Below are 18,272 nucleotides of genomic sequence, written 5' to 3' on the forward strand. Positions count from 1 at the left end.
TAATGGGTCATAATTCAGGGTAAAGTAACTGAGTGCAGTCAGAGTGCAGACACTGCTTATGCCAGGGACAGTATCTCTTCATAAAACACACCTCAGCAGAAGCAGTTTGCCAGCCCCCTAATACCCTCTGATGTTTTGATGTCCTGCATATTTTTCCGATTAAGTTTTGAGTGCCATGTTTTTAGTTGTATTTCCACATTCATTATCCTCACGTAGACCCTTCAGCGGGTTTGCCATATATGATTATTTTTTTAATGATGCCTTTCTTTCCACTTCAGCAGTTTAATAATCTAGCACATGGCTGCTTCTCAGTACTCAGCATTCACCTCCCCAATACAGAGGAGGACATGTGCTTTGGCTTCAAAATTCCATTTGCAGCTTTAGAAATGCATATTCCCTATGGAACAACATTTGTTTGACATAACCATTCATTTTTATTACCTCTTTAAATATGTTTATCCAGAGTTATCAATAATCATAAATAACTTGTATTCTCTTCTTGTCCTGTTTTTTTTTCCCACAGACAAAATTGCTTACCCAGTATGTATTAAATCTCGGCAAGTATGATCAAAGCTACGACATCAGAGACCGCACGAGATTTATTAGGCAGCTTATTGTTCCAAACGAGAAGAGTGGAGCTTTAAGCAAATATGCCAAAAAAATATTTCTGGCACAGAAACCTGCCCCATTGCTTGAGTCTCCTTTTAAAGGTATGACTGCCAGTGTCATCTGCCGAATATTTATTACCTGAAGGAATGTAGTAACATATTCTGTTTCTAATATGCCTAAAATGTCACTTGGCAAATATAGATGATTAACATGCAAGTGTATGAAGACAGTATGTACTTGACTTACTCATTTGCTTTTCAGCAAGCAGGATTTGTATGTTGCACACATCATATTTACCTGATATCCTGGACAAACTGATCAATTTTATCATGTTGGTTTTGAATTTGGTTTGAATAATAGGTGTATGTCTCAAGAATATTCTTCTATTGAGAAAAATACCTTTATTCACACAGCAAGATTGTTCACCTTAATAGAGAGATCTTAATGTGACTGTTATTAATGCTTTATCAAACTGAAGTAATAAAAATCTGATATTCAAATTCAGTTTATTTTTGAGAAGTGGCAATTCTCCTGGTTTGGTTTCCAGGTACTTTTAAAAATAAGGGCTAATATACAGTGTACTTTGCTATTACTATTTTGTCTTCTCAATTAAAAATACAGGTTTATTTTGCATTCTTAATTTTCACACAGTTATTTAATCCTGGTTTTGAAGCTGTAAAACAGCTCCATTTTGAAGAAAAACTATTAAAATTCTGGATGTGTTTGTGCCAAGACATGTATATGGATTGTTTAACTGTGCTGTCATTCTTAATATTCACAGTAAAGTAATTTTTAGAGAAGCTACATTTCAGAGCAACACCTCTAAACACACTGACTGATTAGCTTTTTTATTGACCATTATGGGGGAGATTATTGTAATCTATGGACTGAAATCAGTTTTTTGACCTATGAAGAGTTTCCTAGTTTATATTTATTCCATGACATTTGAGGTAATATAATGCCAATTACCTTTAGCCCTGATTAAGATTGCTCTTTGTGATAGTGTTCATGTTGTTTGTATATTTTCCCCCTCCCTCCTTTTAATAGATAGGGATCATTTCCAGCTTGGCACCTTATCTCATATTCTGAACACCAAAGCCACTGGGTACCTGGAGTTATCTAGTTGGCCAGAGGTGGCGCCTGACCCATCAGTGCGAAACGTTGAAGTAATTGAGCCGGTACGTTGACATAATTAAAAGTAACTTTATTTGGGTTGTTACCAGATATAAAATGACTTTTCCTTCCAGAATGACTTTAATTTGCTATTTTGATGTATATAATCTATTTAGTTTACTTAGTCTGTGTTGGAAACAGGAAGTGTCCATATTTTAAGGATTTTTTTCATGGGGAAAATATTTAGATGCTTCACATTCTTTGTATCCTAATGCTCCAACATTAGGATACGTTATGTGTTTTCCTCTTAAATGAATGTACCTTTTCCTGTGTTGTTATGAGTTTCATACATGCCTTGTTAGTTGAGCAGCAGCGTTTTGATTGTTGATGATGCGGGGGTTCCAGTAAAGCAAATGCCTGTCCATCTCATTTATCTTAAAAATATAGCTGAAAAAAATAATACAAATTTGATTAAGTATAAGTCTAAACAGAAGAAAATAAAGTATTATAAACAAGAGCAAACAAAGTCCACGTGTCCATTTTAGATGCCTTAAATAGTGTATGTGAATGCTATTAAAAATACCATTTGGTAGGGTGGTGAAATCATGACATTAAAGGGTCAGTCAGAGGTATATGAGACAGCTCCAAAAACAGAAAAAGTCCTGAAAGGAACATGTCTCCTGATGTGGGCAATGTACAGACTTATTTAGATGTGACGCAATAGAGAGGTAGTGAGAAGGGGTGATGTGTAGTGGTAAATGAGGGAATTTGATAGGTTGCTTGCAAAAGCTAGGTCATAACATGACTTAGTAAACCAGTGGGATTTCCTTTTTAGTAGCTTAATGTTCTATTTGCTTTTGTTTAGCAAAAATGGAGATACATGGCTGAGAGAGGCATAGGGAAAACTAATTCAGAAAGAGCAGTGTTGGCGTAGAGCTTAGCATAGAAGAGGATGTGAAAATATCTTTATTTAAGAAGATACTAGTAAAGGTGTTTTGTCTGGTAGCCCAAGGAAAGTAATCCTGTGAGATGCATCTATGTATTTCTATATAAGGCTCAAGACGGACATGAGCACTAGCCTAACTAAGTGGGCATGACTGGGGCACTAGGCCCAGATGCTGGTGTGTGTGTGTGTGTGTGCGCGCACGCATGTGCGAGGCAGAGTGTACTAGGGGTGCAAAAGTAGCAACTGTTGTTGCCACTGCTCTCCTGGCTGCTCTGCTGTTGGCAGCTGGTTGCTGTAGCCATTCCTCTTACTTACAGCACTGCTGTTATCACCCAGAGCACAGCTATATCTGTGAATATGATGGCCATCTCCCAGTAACCTCAAGGAAAATTCCTTTTGAACTCTAGTTTTGCTGTCTTTAGTAGTCTCTGTGTGTGTGATACCAGAGATGTAACAAAAATAGCTAGGATGTGGAACAGATTATTTATGCATTCCAAACCATTCATATCCAAGGAATCTCAGAACATTTCTTGGTGTCTCAGAAATTCTTTGGAGTCTTAGAACAGCAGAGACTTCCTATGCCTGAAGAAGGGTGATTGTGCCCGAATGCTTGCAAAGATTTTTTTCCTGACTACTCAGTTGTTCTAATAAAGGATATCACATCTACCCAAAGAACCTTGCCTGCTCATATCCGAGAAAATATTCATAGTTTGGTTTTTTTGGTTTACACTGAGCATTAGTTGGGAGGTAGAGAATTTGAAACTTCTTGGAGGAGAAAATTTCTACAACTGCACATGCTGAAATAAAATTTTACAAGTCTCTGTGTCTGTAAATCCTTTGGTATATCATAGCGCCTCCAAATTCTGATGTGATTTCCAAATCACTGACATCACTGCCCAACAGACTTACAACATGCTTCTAGCTTAGCTAGTTCTGACTTTTTTTTTCCTTGGCCTGTAAGAATTCCTCACAGGTGCTCTGCTATTCCATCTTTCTCAATTCACTAATGTGGTTTACTGATCCTTGAGTGTAAGAATTTGTCATTTAGAGGAGGTATTGCGGTGTGAAGCAAACCAGAACTGTCCTAAGGGTACTTAAGTTTGCATAGTGTAAGGAACCAGCCTTTGTTTTTTATTTGGGGGAAAGGGGAGGAGAGTGGGGGGAGTATAGCAAAGAATTGACCTTTTTCACTGTCCCATAAAACTTGATTTGGGTGTCAAAAAGGTGGTATATAAGCCCACCTGTGCACTTTATTTTCTCAGGATTCTCGCTAAGCTGAGGTCAGCAAAACTTCTATCTCCTGTAGAAGTAAGGGGGTTTTTATGGCCTGCAAATGTAGTTATGATCCTTTTTGCAGTGCCTTTTGTGATCTCCTAATATAGTCACCTTACCCTGATCAAGAACTTGTAGTAGTACTCAAGGTTAAAAGTAATAATAGTGCAATAATGGTTTTCATTATCATATTTATAATCCTGTCTTGGGAAACAGCCTTTGATCCCATTAGCTTTCTTTACCATGTTGTGTCTCTGCTCCTATGTTACAAAGGTAAATGATTCTCTTAAATTTATACAGAAACTTTTGTGAGTATCATGTTGAAATTCACTTGCAGACAAAAGAATGGACTGGACTTCTAGGCAAAGCGAAGAAAGAGAAGCCTACTAAACAGTTTTATTCTGAGGATGAAGATGAGGATGAATCTGCTAGCAGCAGTGATACTGGTATGTATTTTGGTCACTAACTTGCATGTGTCTTATATAGTATACCATGCCTTCAAAACGTGGCATTATTAGAACAGGAGAAGTGAAAAAAATGTTTCCCAGAATTCAGGTATAAATGAGGAAATGGGGCTTAACTTGAAAAGCTTAAGTTTCTTGATTATAGATACAGTTTATAACTATATGGATAATATCTGCAGACATGCCATTTCAGTGAGTAAAACCTGGTTTTTGCTTTGTTTTTTTTAGCTTAGTATAACTGGGAAAGCTACTACTCTTATTAAACATAAAGTTGATTGAGAATAACTGATAACTTGCAACTCTCCCATGTCGTAATATGTAGGACTAAAAATATCTACAAATATAATTTGTGGGTGGAGACCCTACACATTTTAATTGGTTTGTGCCAAATTGTTTATTTTGATAATGTGTTGACTTGTTAATAAGTTATTTGTGCTGAAGTACAAATTCACTTCAGTAGATTTTACCTTGGATCTTCTAGAGGCAAAATTTTGTTTGTTACATTCTTCCTATAGAGGACCGAGCTGTTTTACTAATTTTTCTATTTGCATAGACTTTGTTGTAATGATAAAGGTAAATGATTTTTTGGTCATCTAAATTTTGAGAAACATATCCATGAGGTTGACATTTCCTATAGATTGGAATATAGCTCAAGCAATTGGGGAATCAGGATCTTGATGTTTGGTATTTGAGAGTTAGAAGAATTTGTGTTGCATATATGCAAAATTGAACAGTAAGAAAGATGTTTTCATATCCAAGTTTATAATTTCCCCCTGAAAATAGAGGTTATGATAGAGGAGAAGTGCTTAAAGGTTGTATTGCTGGAAGTAATGGACTGAAACTAGAAAAGGATACATTCGATTTAGACATTAGGAACGTTTTCCAACCATAAGGTCAATTAGAGAATGAATAACTTGTTTAAGTTGGTGGTTAAATCGTTAACTCTATAGGTATTCAGGAATAGATTAAATAAAATACAAAGGCAATTAGTATAGAGAATAGTTCTGCAAAAGAGCAAAGGGATGGGCTAGAGGACTTAGTCGTCTCTAAGTCCTAATTTTTGCAGGTAATTTTGGAGGATATTGTTAAAAATCCAGCTATAATTAATATAATTAGTCCTAATTCAAACAGGTACAGCAAACAAAGAGATTTTAAAGATAACAAAACATCATTGGTATTAGGCTAAAAGAATATTTTTAAATAGTCTAATTTGACTCCAGTTAATTGGATCCAGGTGTAACTGTGAAGTGGATCTGTAAATAAAATGATTAAAAAAATAAAAATAAAAAATTGGGCTGCTCTAGGAAGTAAATATATGGTGTTTGGGGGGTGGGAAAAAGATAGAGTTATGGTGTTTACATTTCAGAGAGTAAATCTGGTAGTGAAAGTGAAAAAGACAAGGAAGAAGGGAGCAGTATGGAAAGCAGTGGAAGTTCTTCCAGTGAAGAATCAAGTGATAGTGAAATGGACAGCAAAGAAGGTGGAGCAAAGAAAAAATCTGAAACAAGTGAGGAAAGGTAAATGTGTTGGATTGTGTTTTGGGGGGGAAAAGGGGGTCAACCTTGGTTGAATACCTAATTAAGTTGTTCTTTTCCTATGATTTAGCTTCTAATATCTGCACCCACCTTTTGGAATGCAATTACCTGTTTAAATATATTTTTAATGTATTTGGTTCTCTTCATTAGTTGGACTGCTTTTATGCTTGGCTTTTATATCTAACTTTAGCAAAATCTTGGGGTGGCTTCCTAAAATTGTTGTAACCTTGGGAAGCAGAGTAAGTGATCAAGCAGTTGTATGAAACACTTAATTACCTTTTGCAGCAATTTTGCTGAGAGTTAAAATTAAGTCCTTCAACATTTAGCCATTATGTAACTAAGACAATTGATTTTTCTAAATAATGTTATATTTAAAAGGTTATGATCCAAATATTAGAGGCAAAGGCTGTGAAGGGAGACGGTCATAAGCTATTTTAAGTGTTAGTGCTTTTTAAGATTGCCTATTATCAACAGCATTATCGTGTATTAAAATATCATTAAAATTTTGAGTAATTGGGGCTAATACCTTGGATTGCATGAATCTGTTTCTTTCACTGCTGTCAGCAAGTGGCCTCTGCAGACATGATCGCCCTTTACTCTGTAGCCTGCTGCCAGCTCAGTTGATGAGTTTGCAGCTCAGCTCAGTCGTGGCTGACAGCACTGATTGGGGTGCAGTACGCACTCTGCTCCTTTTATTACAGACAGTAATTAAAGCAGCTCGCCCTGCCACTTCCATAACAAACACAGCATAATGCCCTAATTATGACTTTATTAATTTAAGTCAGGATTTAATGATTTTAAAAGTGATTTATATTGTTTTTCCTGTTCAGAACAAATGAAATCTGTAGGTTAAATTAATACAGGCTTTTCATCATTGCAAAGTTAAAAAGCTAGTTACCAGTAAATTCTTTTCATTAGATTAACATCTGAAATTCTAAGCAGTAAGGTAAACAATGATTACCCATCAAAACTGAGTGAAGCATAACAAAATAATACTTTTATCTTGAAAAATCTTATCTTAAAGCTGAAAGCGGTGTGTGTTCAAAACAACTTGCATTTCTTATTACAACAAAGGAATATTCAAGATCACGGTGAATTCTTTGTTGATACAAATTTTGCTGGGTAGATTCCCTGGATTCAACTAAATAGGGAAATAGCAATGTGTTTTGCTGGCATCAGTTTGCAGTGGAATTAGGAAAAAACTTAAGATGTAATCAGTTAGGGAATTCTGTTATCATCATTGGTCTCACAAGTAAGTATATGTGCCTTTTAATTGTGGTTAGTTATTTCAGATTTTTTCTTTTTCTTTCCCGTTCATTTGGAGAACACGGATATGCTGCTGTGCAACTGTAGTGCCTCTTGTGAGGTTTTAAAGCTGCTGTCTTGAGAAGCAATACTATTCAGTTCTGAAAACTATATTTTTAGGTTTCAACTTTCTTACGTGGCCTAAGCATGGTTACCATGGCTGCCTTTTATAAGTAGACATCCTATTTGCTTCAGAAAATTAAATTCTGGGGAATATTGGGGATTTTTCTAAACACTTTACCAGTTCATTTTTTCTTTTCTAGTTTTGTCCATTTATAAAATCATATCTTGAAACTGTAGCATGGTATAATACATGCTTACAGTTACCTTCTCACCCCTCCTCTTTCCCTCCCGAGTTTTTAGAATACAGAAATGGATACAAAGGACCCTGTAGTTCCATAACACTAAAGCAATCAGGTTTTGTTTTATTGTTTATAGACCTTATCTGTTCACTTTAATACCTTGAAGTGCAATCCTTATAAGAGGGAGGCTTGTTTGAGGAATAGTATCCATAGCATGAAATGCCTTTTTTCAAAGTATAAACTACTGGTCTACAAGGCCACATCCTGTGTGGTAGTAGAAACTTTACTGCTTGTATTTTAATGGGTGTTGGGGAGAATATTGTTTTCTTTTGGCAAGTTAATTATTAGCAGGGATCTTGGTTTCCTCTGATTTAAAAAAAAAAAGGGAAATTCTTTCATTTTAAAAACCTAAAATCTGTATATTTTTGTGATAAAAATGAAATGCCACTGTATATAGGTATCAGTTGAACAAAATGTTTTATTTAAATATATGTACAGTTTTAAAGCAGTTAAGAAGCCTACCAGTGTTTCAATCACTATAATAAAATTAATTCTAAATACCTATACATTTTGGCATTTGATTTGGGGGTTTTTATAATGGAAAATCAGAGCTTCCCCTGCCCCCTTCATTCACCAGGGTGTGGGTCCAGCTGCAGCTGTCTCCCTCCGCTGCTTTGTGGTGCTGAAAAGCCTTCACATGCTAGTGCTCTGCCCATGCCATTGCCCCTCACTCCCAAGCCACAGCCCCCTGAGCCCTGCTGGTGCCCTTTACTCCCCACCCACAGCTCCCTACCCCCCCAGCCCTGCTGGAGGGGCCCCCAGCTGCCACAGCTATGGGGCCAGGGACCTAGGTCCACAGCCCTCTGCCCCCCACAGCAGCACTGGAGCCCTGGCTGCCACATGTGGAAGGCAGTGGCTGTTGCAGTGGAGCAGAGTGTGGAGCCTTGCCCCCCTCCATCCTCTACCCCATGGGCGGCACAGCCAGAGAGGAGCCTGTGGGGTGGGGGGTTGGATGTGGGCTTGGGCCCCCCATCCTGCTGCCCTCCCCATGGGGTCTCTGTGACCCAGCAGGTGAGAATAGAGCTGGGCAGAGAAGCTCAGTGCTACCACACTGAAGGCCCCAGGGGGAAAGCAGCAGGGCAGGGAGCCCCAAGCATGCAGCAAGAAGCTCACCCTCACCCCATGCACAAATTTGGGGGGCATGTATCCCTCCATTTCCCTCTGGGAATGCATGCAGGGGTGGGGAGCCAGCCCCTTTCCCACACCCCTGGACGAGCCTTCTATAGTCCTGTCCCGCTCCCCGCCCAGGACCTGTGGCCATGCATTCTGGCCCTAGGCCCCAGCTGGGCATCACTCCCAGCCCCAGCTCTGCCTAACTCCCTCCCTCCCTTGCTATGGAGGCCTCAGTCCTCTCCCTCCCCCACCACCAGACTTACCTTCAGAGAGCTGCTCTCCAGGCTCTCTGACAGCCATGTGCATGTATAAGTGCTCATATGCACATGGCATCCCCTGTCTGATTGCCCTTCTCCCACTCTTGTAGGCTGGAACTCTGTTGGCTTGCAAGGGGAAACCCACTGCTTCCTGGGTTTTTCTCCTTAAAATGAGAAAATCTGGGTTTTTACTACATTTTTCTGTGGTGAATGGAAAACCTAGATCCCTGATTATTAGTCTCTGTCTGAGATGCAAGTAAACAAAATATTTAAAATAATATCACTATGGTGAGCAAAAAAAAAACCAACCCCAAAAAACCTACTTACAATTTTCACTGGTTATGGACAATTGCAATATGAGTCCTATTTTGTGAAGATGAGTAGCACTTTACTGTGTGAGAGAACCCCCAGAAATCCATAGGGGTTTCTTTGAGAGATGTTCTTTTTGGCATAAGCTACCACAGGGCTACTCAGCTTCTAGGTATACTGGGGCCATATGCGTAGCAGACCAGGACCTGCAGGGACTGCATGACATGTGGGTGGCTGGGTGTCCCCTCATAGTGTGGGCTGCCCAGCACCTTCCCCTGTCCATGCACCCTTAAATTAACCCAGCTTTCCCTTCTTGCAGACACATGTCACATGGGCAACCCCCTGCTGTCCCTGCCATGAGCGCAGCAGCTGTCTCCTCACCCTGCCTTCCCTCTCCCCTTGTTGCATACACCACTCATCTGCAGCATGGGCAGTTTGGCTTCCTTTACCATGCATGGTTCAAGCATTCCAACCTTCTCCTAGCTGCTGGGACAGGAGCAACTGGGGAGGGGGAGAGGCTGCCAGACATAAGCCTGTGGGCTGCATGCTAACCCTTTAGGGGATGCATGTGGCCTGAAGGTTGGACAGCCCTGAGCTAGGATGTCAAGATGTTGCCTTGGTAGTGCTGGAGTGATATTTAGACATGATGGTTTAGGAAATATGTGAGAGGCAAGAATTTCTGTGAGCAAGATCTTTTATTGGGCCAACTACATGGCTGGGATAGATTTAGACAGGCTTTCAAATACACTTTCAAAAACTTGTCCAAGTCTCTTCCAGTCATGGCGTTGATCCAGTAAAAGGTATCACCCACAACATCTTTGCCTCTAAAGATGTTGCCTTATTTTATAGAACTGTTTTAAGTTGCAGTGTGTTATAACATTCCTATATTGGGCCAATACTACTTCATAAATATTTCTCTTTCTAGTTAGTTTAATTTAAAAGCATCAATGAACAACTAATTCAGTGAAAGTTACTTTGCACAAAAAATGGAAATGAATCAAGGTTTCTTAAACCAAAGGTTAAATACTGTGAAAGCTGCACAGTCTAAAAGAATCATCGTTTTTTTAGGAAGTGCTATAAACATAGTGCTGCCAAGCATTATTCCCTCTTGAATTATTAATTACCATTGCTTTATTATTTTTATGACATCTTCTGTTTCGTTGTTTTGTTTGAAGTATTTTTGCTTATATGAAGTTGATGTGTTTTGTGACATACGGTACATTATTTAGGTAGTTAAAACATTGTCTATATGATTTTATCGATACATTAGCTATTTAGCCATCTTGGCTAGGTTTCAGTTGTCATGAGAAATTGGTTACTCCAACCTACTTTTAATGAAGTGTTGGAAGGACAAAGTTTAGGACTTTTTCTGAGAGCTGACCCCTCTGTCTTGGCTTCTTTTCTTGCACCAGATATTTTTCAGTGTTTTTTCACTTTTTAAAATTCTTTTTAAACACAGTGACTCAGATGACACTGAAAAGAAAACAAAGATGATCTCCAAAGGAAAGAGAACCTCCAGGTCCTCTGAATCAGGATCTAGTTCAACAGAGGAAAGTTCTTCAGGTTCTGAATCAGAATCTGACTCTGAAAGTGACTCTGGATTAAAAAAACCTGAAAATGCTACTTCGAACAAGGTAAAGTCTGTATAACCTTTCATTAAAAATTTCATCTAGTCATTTGTATGTCTCTGTCTGTTTGTAGAGGTGTCTTGAAAGCAGCAATTCTCAGAATACTTTGTGGCATAAATTTATGTTTTTAGCTAGACTGAAACTAAATTTAATCAGCATTTGAATAATATAATCAGCACATGATCAGCATGTAATAGAATCAGCACACAAATATAATCATCACTTCACAATATTGGGAAAAGTGTCAGATTCTCCTGTGTGTATTCTAATACCAGAAATCTGGAGTAACTTCTAGTGTAGCTGTTCTGATTTTTACAACCAAATTCAGAATCATAATTTCTGTTTAAGCTGTGGTGTGCATCATATCAAGTCTACAGCCAAATCTTCAAAAGTGCATGTAAAAAAGGGTGTATATACTTCGATACATCCCTACTTTCAGCTCACAAATACTCTTAGTGAACATTAGTTAAATGCTATATGTTTGTGTGCATATGTGAATTAAGATGTGCAAATTCTTAGTTTAAGTATTCTACTTCAGATTTTAGCAGTCACCATTGTCCTTCGTGTATGCCCATAATATAAGTTTGCTTATGTTCCAATAATAAGTACTTTCTGTATGAAGATAAGGTGTAAATGTAGATCCAAAATTAGAGTTTTGAGAGATTTAAACATGTGAGAATAGTCTATACCTGTACTCTTTAATAGACCTGTACTCTTTAATGTCTTCATAAACAATCTGGACACTGGTGTCAGAAGCAGACTGGCTAAGTTTGCTGATGACATCAAACTTTGGGGAAAAGTATCCACACTTGAGGATAGGCTGGTGATCCAGGCTGACCTCTATAAGCTTACAAAGTGGTCAGATGAAAACTCGATGGAATTCAATACAGAGAAATGCAGGGTACTCCACCTTGGGAAAAGAAACCGGCATCACACTTACAGGTTCGGCAGTGCTATGCTCACTAGCACCTTGACGGAAAGAGACTTGGGGTCATGACTGACCACAAGATGAACACGAGCCACCAATGTGATACCACAGCTGGCAAAGCAGACAAAACTCTGTCTTGCATCTACCAGTGCATCTTGAGCAGGACCCAGGAGGTCATCCTCCTGCTGTACTCAGCCTTGGTGAGGCTGCAGCTGGAGTACTGCATCCAGTTCTTGCAAGAGTCCACAGGAGAGCCACGTGCATGATCGGAGGGCAAGAGAACAGGCCTTACAGAGACAGGCTATGAGCTATGGGACTCTTCAGCCCTGAAAAGCACAGGCTCAGGGATGACTTGGTGGCAGCCTATAAGTACATAAGGGGATCAGGATCTGAGGGAATGCCTGTTTACCAGAGCACCACAAGGTCCAGCGGTCACAAACTCCTAAAATGGTCTTGCAGGATGGACATAAGGAAGAACTTCTTTACTGTCCAAGCCCCCAAGGCCTGGAACAGACTCCCCTCCAGATCTGGTGCAAGCACCTACTCTGGACATTTTTAAAAAACATTTAGAATCTTACCTTGCTGGGACCCAGCTGACTTCCTGCCCCTTGGGCAGGGGCCTGGACCCAATGAACTTATGAAGTCTCTTCCAGCTCTAATGTGTATGAAATCTATAAAATAATTATGGCTTTAACTGTAGTGGGGGTTTTTTGCTCTAGGTGCACCCATTTATCTAAGTATCTGTTGAAATAGCTGAGCTGATGCCTCTGGTGCATAGTGAAAATTGTGAATGGTTCACTAAAATATCTTGATTATTGGGTCATATTACTATCCTGTATGTGAACAATATCAGAATGTGTTCCGAAATCAGTAACATTGTATGCCCTGGGCAAGTTTATAAGGTAGGAGGTAGGGCTGTGCAAAGCTTCAGTCCCTGATTTGATTCAGCGGAGATTCTGCCCGATTTGGTGGCCAAATCTGAATTGAATCAGGAAACCCTTTAATCTCTCCAAATCAAATCGGAACCCTCTGAATCGATTCAGAGAGATTCGGAAAGATTCAGAGATTTGGACATAGACACAGCTTTAAATGGTTTTTTTACATACCTCAAGGTAGCAGGCGGCTCGTGAATGCTGTGATGGTGGGGTGTATGGAACATCCCACAGGAGCTCAGGGGGCTCCCCAGCGTGATCAGCAGCAGATCCAGAAGTGGACCAGAAGCACTTCTGGGTCCACTGGGGAGCGTGCAGGGCAGTTCCCCTGCACCTTCCTGGCTTGGTGACTGGTGCCTCCTTGGTCTGGGTAGGGAGAGGGGGGCATCCAGGGTCCCTCTGCAGCCAATCACTGAGCCGAGGATACGCACCCCTCCCCTTCCCCCCTCCCCCCACACTCCCGGACGGACCCAGAAATGTGCTCCCCAGTGGACAGTTCCAGGTTCACAGCCAAGCAAGTGAGGGCCCCCCAGTGCTCCTCTGTGATGCTTCATCTGTCCCAGCATCACAGTGTTCACAAGCTGCACCTGGTACCTCGAGGTATGTAGAAAAAACATTTAAAGCTGTCTCTATGGCCGAATCACTTATTCTGCAAATAAGCATTGAATCTTCAGATTTGGATTCAGCTGAATCAAATCAGGAACAGTGATCTGAATCAACAAATTGAATCACTGTACCCAATTCGGGCTGAATTGAATATGGCCCATTTCGTACACCCCGAGTAGGAGGTTTAAAACCCAGATGCCATCACACTATATCAAGGGGTTGAAGTATAATGTAATCATTGCCTGGAATTTCTAATTTTTAAAAGTCCAATCTAAAATAAGAATGTGGCCAGTGAATTCTGGCATGTGGCTCTTCTAAGTTTAAGGACAGTGCTATAACAAGATTAAATGTCTATAAACTGGCTGTGAACAAATTTAGTTTAGAAATTTTAAATTTTCTAACCCTGATCCAGTGAAGTTTAGGAACAGATTTCCAAACAAAGTAATGAGGGCAGAGGTTGCTTCAAGATCAAGTTTGTCAAGTGTCTGGAATGGATATGGTGATGGAACAGGGTTCCTGGAGCAATAATTTGTTCAGTGTAATAGGTGGATTCAGGTATTTGTTATCTCCACGATGAATTTGAAAGGAAACACTTTCTCCATTTTGGAAGTGTCTGGTGATCCATACTTCAGGGCTTCCATTGTTCACTTATAGGAACCACAGATATTTATTTTTCTCTTGAATGCTCTGTTTGGCTTCTGGTGGGTTTTGGGGGTTGTTTGTTTTTTTTGCCTTCCTCTAAAGCATTGGCCATACTCCACAGCTTCAGATGGGATTTGCCCAGGCTCTGCTGGTGCTCCTGCTAGTTCTTAGTACATCTCAGGTGTCTTTTTGAAGGGTCTTGTACACTTTGGGGCAGACTGATAGTCAAATTTGTGGTCAGGAAAGAATTTTTTACCCAGGTCATATTGGCAAGGACTGTGGGGGTTCTTGTTTGTTTGTTTGTTTACTTGCTTTTTGTTTTTTAGTTTTCCTTTCTTATGTGATGCATGGTTCTCTTAGGATTGTCTGAGCTTATACTAATCAAACAAATTCTTTAAATTGGACTCTGAAGTATTTGAAAGGTTTTATAAACTTCTCATTCAGCAGAGCTGTTCCTTATTTGAGTCCAGCTCACAAATGTGTCTGGTTTAGTTGAAACATTTTTCTCTAAAGATAAGTATTTTGGTTTAGCAATACTATGAATATATGATGGATTCTCTTCTCTTTTGTACGCTCGGGGTTTGGCTTGAAGGTAGTGATTTTATACAGCTGAAACTGAGGACCCACCTTAGCCTGCAGATGTATGAAAAATTAAATATGTAAATAGATTGTCTGGTTCTGGCTGGGTTTGTAGAACTGGAAATTAGAAGATTTTTTTTACATGTAACCTAAACAATTGCTATATCCAAATGTATGTTTACTTTAAGGAATGTGAAACTCCATGCTGAATCTTTGAAGGGAAAATAGTGAAAAAATATTGAAATGCATAGTCCTGTTATCATAGAAAATAGTCTGTGCAGCTCTACCCCTTTTTTTATAAAATCTTTCATCTTAAAACCTTAATTCAAAGTTTCCATTTTAATTTAGATAATGTTTTTTATAGAATTAGATGATCTTCTGAGGCACTGGAAAACTAAATGACACATTTCATTCAAGATTCCAGTTTCTTTAAAAAACAGATAGTATAGTCAACACTTGTCACATCTTATGCAGACCTGGAAATGGACAGAGATGTATATCATAGTTGTGGTTAAATGTGACAGTTTCAACTTGTTAAACCAATCATGGATAAATCATTACCCGAATGAGAGTAATCTTAAAACTACCCAGAAGGACAATTGTACTAGGAAAGGCCCTGGGTTTTACCTTAAAGATAGGTTAAAGGAAGTGTTGCCCTTTTAACTATGTAGTTTGCACAGGGAGCATGCCTTGATGTCAGAGTCTATTGCATTTCCTCCTCTAAGACACAGGAGAGATGAAGGGAGCCCCAGACTACATGAAAAATGGAAGCTTATATCTGTATTGTCCAAGCAGCCCACTGGGTTTATAAGGATAATTAACTTCACTGGAACTCACTGAAGTTAAATGTAATGTAACCTCCATATAACTGACTTATGGGATGCTACATGAAAAGTAGAATACCTCTCACCCTCACCTGCACAACTACATGTCACTTTTTCCTGAGAGAAGTCCTGAACCTGAACAAATTTGGCAACCAGATTTGGCTAAGCTTGAACAGCCATGCTCAGTTAAGTGTTTTTTGCTGTTTTTTCTGTCACCTGTGCGCACATATCTTTAGGACTTCCTGGGACATATTCTGTGGTTCTTTATGCTGTGTTACTCTGATTTATTTCCTAATGAATTGTGAGGTAACTTAAAATATGGAAAAAATGTGGAAATGCATTGGAGAATTATCAGCATGCAGGTGGTTTAATCTGTGCCCCCATTGCAAAGTAATATTGTTAATAATCCAAGCCATCAATCTGTAATCTTTTTGCGCCCCACCACTGGTCTGAGGCAGTTTGGCCTAGGACTGGGTTGCCCTCCCTGCCTCCCAGCTACTATATGGGTGACACTTCCAGCTGGCCAACCACAACACAGGCAAAGCCCCCTGCCACCAAAATGCCATCAAAGCCCCATTGCTTCACAGGCTGGATTCAGTGGCCATGAAGGTTGCCAACCCCTAATCCAAACCAAAAGCAAAACCCTCACTCTAACCCATACACCAGCTGTGCCAGTTGTGAAAGCACCACTGAATGTCTTGTGAGAGGTCTGTGTATGTGAACAGAAGAAGAGTTAAAGGCAGTGACTGAGAAAACACCCAGGATGTACCTTCATACATTAATTGTGCTCCTTGCACCTGAAGGAAAGTTTTCCCAAACTACAGAAACTGTAAATAGTAATAGCATGTGCTGCTGCTGCAAGCAAATGCAAGTCTTGTATAAAGTATTGAAACAGGACTTTGAAATTTATGTAGCAACCCAAGTGTTCAGTGCATCTGGCTGACACTACAGTGAATGCAATTTCAGGGACTTTGTGTAAGTGTTGAGGGAAATTAAAATCCTTTTACATTGTGAAATGATTTTTTGCTTTGGAGAAAAATCATTGGGAAATAATTGTCAGTTTGAGGAGAGCAGCTTTACTTACTACATAGAATAAATCAGAAAAATATATAAGCTAAACTAATCTCTGTTTTATGTGAAGACTGTAAGTGTTACCTCTTTTTAGTGGTTAGCCAAAGTTTTTATAAATCATGATGGGTCCTGTTGTTCGCAATCGCGGCAATACCTCTTATATTCATTTTTACATTATTCCCTGAACACACAGCCAGCCAGAACATATTAGTTTCTTCACTCATAGCTTCACACCCTTTCTTGCCAGCATTTGGCTCAGAAGCCCTTTCTAGGCTTTTCTCAGGGCCATGCTTCAGCATTGTGTTTGCAAAGAAATAAGAAAAGATAGCATGTAAAAGACCAAATGGTTTGGTTCAAATTACTTTAGGAAAAGACTGTAAAAAAGGGGTATGATCCCAGGGGTATGATCTGCTTTAGGCTTCCAGGTTTGGATTTAGGTACAGGTAGAAATATCAACATTGTTGCTAGTAACTGACATCAGATGAGACTTTAACTTCCTAGATATATATATTGTGTGTGGGGGGTGGGGGGAGAAAATGTCACTTATAATGTCACTTATAATGTAATTCAACAGCTGACACATTTTTACCAAACCATCATTGAACAAAAAGAAGTTATGCCGATGTAGTTTTAGACTTTTAGGGCACTTTTACTCCAAGAGCCGCTCTAATTAAAGCACCACCGCGTCTTGTGTATCAGCTTCCCCATGCTTAGAAGTGGTGGTGGGGGCACTTGAACAAAAGCGGGTTTGATGAGCTTTAGTTCAAGTGCTCCCACCACCATTTTTAAGTACTGGGACACTGATACACGAAACGCAGGAGGCTGTTGGAGCACAACAATTGCCACGCTCCAGCAGACTCAGTCATGTCTGCACTGACATGCTGGTTCGAGCTTTAGTTCAAGTGCCCCTGTTGTCATTTTTAAGTGCAGGGGCAAGATGCAGGAGGCTGCTGGAATGCAGCACTTACAGTAATTAATCAAGTCTGCTTGTGTATAGGTGCCCTTAGTAAATAGTGAGAATACTATGGAAGGGCTAGTCTTATAAATAATTATTCAGCAAGTAAATGTAAGTCGATTAATTTTTAATGACGTTATAAGTAATGTTGAAAACCTAAGGTTTACAATTTAAACAGAGCAAGCTTTTAGAAGTTAGGCAACTAATTAGTGAAGTCAACTGAATTGAAGACCTGAAATGAATAAGGGAAGAGGCTTGGAGCTGGATTCAAAAACCGTCAGGAATTTGCAGCCCAACTAGTGGAGGAAAGCTCGTAAGAAAATGCTCCAAACATGTTTGAAGACCCACCTCAAAAAAGGATGTACAGGTACTCCTCATTTAACATCATCCCAGTTAATGCTGTTTCATTATTACATTGCTGATCTGTTAGAAAAGTTACTCATTTAAAGTTGTGCAGTGTTCAGTTATAACATTGTTTGGTCACTGCCTGCTAGAAGGTAACTACTGTGGAATAATTGGATTCACTTAATGTTGTTTCACTTAAGTCGCATTTTTCAAGAACATAACTATGACATTAAGCGAGAAGTAGCTGTATTAGAAATAAGCAACCAGCTTACAAGGTATGGACGAAGGGATTGATCATGAAAAAGCTTTGGTGTTGCTGGTGAAAGTGGAGAAATAAATCTGAGAATTGCCCAAAAATGAACCTGAGTTATACCTTGCAAAGGAAACTAAAAACATACACAATAGAGGTTCTTACAATGAAAAGAGAACAAAGAAAGAAGCATAGTTTCCATATAATTGTAATGGAATGGAGATTAT

The 18,272-nt window shown here is 39.4% G+C and overlaps 1 protein-coding gene across 3 annotated transcripts in view; it reads left to right on the forward strand.

Moving 5' to 3' along the window:
• The window catches only part of AP3B1 (adaptor related protein complex 3 beta 1 subunit), a 291,241-nt gene that overhangs the window by 177,728 nt on the left and 95,241 nt on the right, over positions 1 to 18,272 (forward strand). For all 3 annotated transcript variants that reach the window (XM_019532203.1, XM_019532205.1, XM_019532206.1), the window contains 5 exons: positions 524 to 710; positions 1,657 to 1,787; positions 4,278 to 4,386; positions 5,771 to 5,921; positions 10,745 to 10,919. In XM_019532203.1, the coding sequence (XP_019387748.1) occupies positions 524 to 710; positions 1,657 to 1,787; positions 4,278 to 4,386; positions 5,771 to 5,921; positions 10,745 to 10,919 (753 nt within the window). The remainder of the gene's footprint in view (positions 1 to 523; positions 711 to 1,656; positions 1,788 to 4,277; positions 4,387 to 5,770; positions 5,922 to 10,744; positions 10,920 to 18,272) is intronic.

Source organism: Crocodylus porosus, unplaced genomic scaffold, assembly GCF_001723895.1.
Source record: "Crocodylus porosus isolate Cpor-Errol unplaced genomic scaffold, CroPor_comp1, whole genome shotgun sequence".
Classification (NCBI taxonomy): domain Eukaryota; kingdom Metazoa; phylum Chordata; order Crocodylia; family Crocodylidae; genus Crocodylus; species Crocodylus porosus.